This window comes from Papaver somniferum, chromosome 11 (assembly GCF_003573695.1).
Source record: "Papaver somniferum cultivar HN1 chromosome 11, ASM357369v1, whole genome shotgun sequence".
Lineage (NCBI taxonomy): Eukaryota > Viridiplantae > Streptophyta > Magnoliopsida > Ranunculales > Papaveraceae > Papaver > Papaver somniferum.
The window spans coordinates 46,761,606-46,768,103 of NC_039368.1; the positions used below are offsets into that span (position 1 = coordinate 46,761,606).

At 36.1% G+C, this 6,498-nt stretch overlaps 1 protein-coding gene across 1 annotated transcript; it reads left to right on the forward strand.

Annotated features, from left to right (window-relative positions):
* Positions 1-946: 946 nt before the first annotated feature.
* On the forward strand, positions 947-4,364 carry LOC113322090 (transcription factor bHLH130-like). Its single transcript, XM_026570111.1, has 6 exons — positions 947-2,221; positions 2,786-3,069; positions 3,156-3,317; positions 3,474-3,539; positions 3,633-3,701; positions 3,791-4,364. Exons 1-6 carry the CDS (start codon positions 1,522-1,524, stop codon positions 3,842-3,844), a joined length of 1,335 nt encoding a protein of 444 aa, XP_026425896.1. The 5' UTR covers positions 947-1,521; the 3' UTR covers positions 3,845-4,364.
* Positions 4,365-6,498: the final 2,134 nt, after the last annotated feature.

Sequence of the window (6,498 nt, forward strand, 5' to 3'; positions counted from 1 at the left end):
TGGTAATAAACAAAAATAAAAATTTGTTGAGCCACGTGGATGAACAAACTGCATTCTCCACTATGAGAAACAAGTCAAAATGAACAAATCTGATATTTTAGGGTTCCACTATTGATTTTATTAACATAAACTAAAAAGAGTTGGGTCCCACTAATCATTTTATTTATATAAACTAATAAGAGTTTGGTCCTACGGATTATTAAACTAATAAAATAAATAATAAACTATAATTATATTAATCAGGTTTTGGAGAGAGAATATGTAAGGGGCGACATTCATTCGAGTGCTAGTGTCAATGGCACGATCGCGCGTCTTCACAACAGACGTGCGCTGGTTGTTCCGACTCGATGTTCAACCCAACAAACCTGTTAGTTTGAACATCCATTTTCTGTGTTTGTTCATTCCAGGTTTGTTCATTCTACAGGAAGTGCTCTAATTAACCTAATCAGATTTTTTTAATGTTAATTAAATAAGACTATATTAGCCATCTAGAAAATACATGATTAAGGAGTAGCTTGGTTTTAGTTCAAAATGACCAAATTTTATCTAATCTGGATATACCCCAATTAATCTGGGTATATCCCGATCAAGCCTGGAACAAAAACCCAAATCTTCCGGTGAAGTTGTGTTACACTTTTTCATTTCGGTTCACGGTTTAAGAAGACAGGAGCTAGAAAACCTTTGTTTATTCCCAAAATAGGTAAAAATAACATTGCCCAAATACAAGCACAGAAATTAACAGGTTATTTCCAAGGTCATTTTGGTCATATCAATTATGACGTCTTCTTCATATAATTGACAAAAGTAGTGGTATTACAGTAATAAGAAGATGAAACAAAGGATATTTATATAAAAGCTTGGTAGTGTTTGTGCAATTGATGATTGGCTGGATTTCACACACGGAGTAGGCTTTTTTTCTATCCACCATAACCAACCAGATTTATACAGCAGTCGTCAACTTTCTCTCTCTATTCTTATAAATTAATACACTAAAAAATACTGTTCCTTGATTTCGGTGCTCTGTAGAGAAAATACAATAGAGAAAAGAGAGTAGAGACAAACAGAAAGGAAGAGAAAAGATTGGTGTTTTTGTTCTTCTGATAAAATTATATCTCTTTGAAGCTGAGTTTTAGGAGAGACAGAGCTGATGATAACGTTTGGGGCTCAAAGATATTGTTGTTTTGATTGATTGATTGGGTATATAACTTGTTTTTTAAGAAGATAACAAGTGAATTTGAACTCTGTTTTAATGGTGGTGGAGAAAAAGGAGAGAGGATAGAAGAATTTCTTCTTTTTGGGAAAACTTAGAAATGAAGAAATAGTTTTTATGGGTTTTTGTTAAAAATGGGTTTTTGTCTTTGATCTAGAGAATTGTTCTGTTTTACTTTTGATGAAGCTTTTTGATAAGATTTTATTCGATTTGGGTTGAAAAAAGCTAAAGTTGAAGATCCCTAATCTTTCTTCTTTATCCTTTCTACTAGTTTCACATCAACTGAGAAGGTTTTAGTAGTAGTACTAGTGATGTATAGTGGCTCACAGACTTCAGCTAAAGATATGAATCTTTTGTTTCCATCTTCTTCAACTTTTAAGAATTCATCAGAAGGAGGAGGAGGAGGAGATAATTTGCAGAGAAACAGAGAAGCTTCCATGGATGTAAACCTTTTTCATCGCCGTCAACCAAATCATCAGCAAAACCAACAACAATTTAATTCTGGGTTAATGAGATATCGATCTGCTCCAAGTTCTTTACTTGAAAAACTCATCAATGGTGAAGATGAAGGAGGATGTGATAATTTCATACCCCCTCCAACTCATTCAAGTCCTTCAGAAGCAGAGAGTATATTTGCTAGATTCATGTCTATTGCTGGTAATGATTCTTCTGATCTAAGAGAAATTAATGAAAAATCAGCTGCTAATAACAGAAACCCCCCTCAATTCATGGAACAAGAAGAAACTATTGAAGAAAATAATGTGTTTCCTCCTACTTCTCAAATGATGTTTCAAAACCCTTCAATTCCTTCCTCACAACCCCAACAAAATTCTCTGCAGAGGCAAAATTCATTAAATCCCACTGAAAGTCCTTACAGAGGTGTTAATTCCGTGAACATAGATCAAAATTCTTCACCTCTGAAGATGGGTAGTGCTACTAATTCTACTTCAAATCTCATCAGACATAGTAGTTCTCCTGCTGGACTTTTCGCAAACTTGAACGTCGAAAACGGTACTGTTCTTCTCTGTTGATTTATAATTCTCTACGAATTTTGATTCCATAGTAGTGTTTCCAACTTCAATCAAGTTTTATCTTTTCAGGTGAAAATTGATGATAACTTTGAAGTTCTAGATATAGCAAATTTTTTGTTTATTTGGAAATCCATGCTTTTTCTTTACCGTTTAAAGAATAGATCAAGTTGCTTGACTTCAATTTTTTATCTGATCAAGTGGGTGGGTTGAAATCTTTTTCAGTTCTTCTCCTGTGATTCCTAATTAGTACTTAGTTGTCAATATTTTAAAGACTGCATGATTTAGAAAAGTTTAATAAAACGTTTTTGAATTGAAGTCTGATTTTTTTGGAAAGATCCTTCTTTTGGACTAAACTATATTACTAGTACTTACTAAGATCACCAAGTTGCTGAAATATCAATTAAATAGCCTGACCAATAATTATTTCGTCTTCTATTAAATGATCTTTGTAATCACACCATTAAAGGGGAAGTGAAAGCATTTATTAAGTATAGCGATGTCTAGGTGACGATTTACTGAAAATTTTAGACTTAGCGATTAGCAGGTTACGCTGTAATGAGGGGAATGTGGACTGCGGGGAATAGCAGGCTGAAAAGTCAGATGAGTTTCCCATCAAGACCACCTACTTCATCAGGGCTAATGTCTCAGATATCGGAAATTGAAAGTGAAGGTGGGAATAGTGGCGAAGAAGGAAGTCTGAGTAATGGTAATAATCGGTTCATCCCTGGTTTCCCAGTTGCTTGTTGGGACGATGGACTTGATAATTTTGGTGGTGTTAAAAGAGCTAGAGATATTAATAACAAAATGATGAATCCATCAGAAGCACAGGTAAAGCCATGGATTGCATTTTTCATTTTTATTAGTTACTTTTCTGTTTGCTTTGTGAATAATGTTTCTTTTTATTCTTGAATCAGAGTGGAGAAGTCGGGAATCATACCACTGGCCTCACCCACCATTTTAGTTTGCCAAAAAATTCAGCAGAAATGGCAGCCATTTTACAATATCAAGACTCTGTACCTTGTAAGATTCGAGCTAAGCGTGGTTGTGCCACACACCCAAGAAGCATTGCAGAGAGGGTAATTCCTTCGTTTATGTCCTGGTGATAGGAATTTCAGTCTTAGCTATATTTTAATTGGCAATTACTCAATACTTTTCTATTTTTCGGTCCTTCCTAATGTAATTATGAACTCAGAGTTGAAATGTTTCTCATCGGGTTGGATGTTTTTGTTCAGGTAAGAAGAACCCGGATAAGTGAACGAATGAGAAAACTACAAGAGCTCGTGCCAAATATGGACAAGGTAAAATTCCATAATTTCACCTCTTATGGCAGACTACTTTCTATTCTCATATTTATAGAAAACTAAGAATTATATATTTTGTTTGCTTGGCAGCAAACCAACACTGCAGACATGTTAGACTTAGCTGTTGAGTATATTAAGGATCTCCAAACACAAGTTAAGGTAAATTCCATGTTACTCAAAAACCAAAATAAACCCTTGCAAGCAACTTAATACTTCTTTCGCTTTACAATTTTGGTATAATTTTGCAGACACTCAACGATAATCAATTGAACTGTACGTGTTCAAACAAGCAAAAGCTATAGACAAATTTCTTCAGAGTGACTTCCATTTGTACAGAAAATAAAGAAGAAAAGGATGAGTGCGCCACGCAATTCATTCTCTAAATGAGAACTACGGGAATCGCTAATGGGTTGGAAATTATGTGGGCAACCAACTAAAAGAAAGAAGGTGATAGCATTCACCTATCAATACCCATGCACTTAGGTTATTAACATGGCTTCTTCTCATTTATGCCATTAATGAAAAAAATCAACTGTACAGTACATGTTCATGCTCAAGTCTTCTTACCTTAAGCCTAGTTGTAGCATGTATGTATTTCTTTCTTGTTTAAGTTCAGGAGGTCTTCTACAACTAATCTGATAGCAGACTCCTGTTAGAGGGAGAGATTAATAGGCTTGTGGTTGGATAGAGTTTGATCTGGTGATTCAATCCATTTAATATTGATTGTGTCAGCTTCTTCCTTGAGTCCACGGTTATAATAATATATGATATGTATTGTATTAGTTGCTATACAAACATACGTTTGAAATATTTGTTCATAAACCCATTATTAATCTTAGTCACCATTGTCGGATCAAGGTTATTCCGAACCTTTACCAAATTGCTTGTTTTTGAACTCCTAAACTGCTAACGAGAGGTTTTGCCATATTAAGAAAGAAGTGATTCACAGACACAGTATGGTTTTGCCATATTAAGAAGGAAAATTTGCTAGTATTATTTACTAGCAAATTAAGAAAGAAGTGATTCACAGACACAGTATTACGTCTTTGTTGTTGCAGTATTATTTACTCACTGGATATAGGAGGGGCCCATAGAAGAAGGACCCAATGTACCCTTGGTTTGGTCCTTTTAATACCCAAATTACAAAAGAGCCAAAAGAAGGATGACCAATCCTGTACATCAGGTATCAAAACATCTTATCTGAACTTACTCAAAATGACCAATCCTGTCCACTTCATACCACCATCAAACACGAACAGGTTTACCCAGTAAACCAGTCATCATCAAATATCAAAAACCCCAACAAAATAACTAAATGTTCGAAATTTCCAACAAAAATAAACACAAAGGGTGGTCAAAGCACAAAGGGTGGTTTCGGACTTTCAAGATAAAAATGGTGTGAATGTGATAGCTATAAATGACTATGATATGAGCGAGACTGGGGTATAGCTGTATCCAACTTAAAAGTTTAAACACAAGTAGTAAGTTTCTTAGTAGGTGAGTCAAAAGATCACCACCGTTGATCATCCTTGATGATTTGCTTGCTCTGTACTCTTACTCTATATACAGGGAGAAAAAACTCAGTGAATTCCACGTCATTGATGAGCACATCTTGAGTAGGTTCTGAATGCTAAAAGTGAAAACTACAGGGAGACCCATTTTTTGGATCTTTCCTACTGTGAAACCCACGCCCAGAAATTTGAAAGCGCGCACCCATTTTCTAGAAAAAAATTATTCTCAAACCCATATTTTATAAAATTCTTCTTCAATTCCTTTTCTTCGTCCTCTCCACTCTACCGTGAATTCCCGATGAGTTGTGGTCGATTAGGAAGAGTGGATATTGGTTATCACTCAAGTTGATTCAGATTTTGTGATGAATTGATGATAAAATCGAAGAAGAAAATTAGGGTCCAGAGAATTAGGTCGAGAGAATTGATTCAAATTTACAGTTCTCAATTATGCCAGCAGATGGTAAACGAAGCAGAGAAAGAACATGAACACAGTGAAGGTATTTGAAGAAATTCCTTGGAGAAAAACAACAAATGATAATTTAACTAGAATTTCCTGCCAGAGATCGAGATGGGTATTAAGCAGAGATCAGCAGCTTCACTCGGAACCAACCAAGAGAAGGAAATGAGTTACGTTTGTTGAGGTAGTTATTGGCAGAGATTGGGGTTGATTTGAGTTACATCTTGGCCTGAAATTCCAACTGAAATTGGATTGTGGTTGCCGTATCTGATGGACTGTGTTGATGGGGCTTTAGAGCAGTCAATACATGGAAGGAATGACAAGGTCAGATGTGTGGTTCAGGCGAGATTTTGAGCTGAAATTCAGGTGGAAGTGCGGCTGTTGCTGTCCATTTTTTGTGTGTGTATTTCAAGGGTTTATGAATGATTTCTGAAGACTAATTGAACCAGGGAAGATAATGATGTTGTTGTTGATAATGGGGATTGAATGGAGTGTGTTTATGGGTTGTGAATGAATGAGGAATTGCAGTTACCATTTTAGGCACACAACACGTTCGAGAAAAGGCCTTCAAGCTCATCTGATGCTAGTTGAGTTTGTCTATAATGGTTGCTGCTGCAATGGTGCTGGTGGTCTGTTTTACAGGGTTTCTGGTGGGATGATTTTCGCAGACTGGACTGGTTTGGTTAGGAGGAGATACTGCAAGTTGTTGAGCTAATTTTCAGCTGTAGAACGTGTGTTGTTATGGGCCTGTGTTGGTGATATGATGTTCATGGAAGAGATAGGAGCTGAGGTCTGAAACTGTGGTGATTTGGTTGAGCTATGGCAGTGAAAGATGTATGCTGATACTGGCTTCCTTCTAAGGGTTAACAGCTTGTTTTAGATGATGTTTCAGCTGCTAACCAGGGACTGGTATTGAGTTATTGCTGCCGGTGTTCGAGTAATTGATGGAAGAGATAAAGTTACAACAATTCCAGTGGGGTTAGAAGGC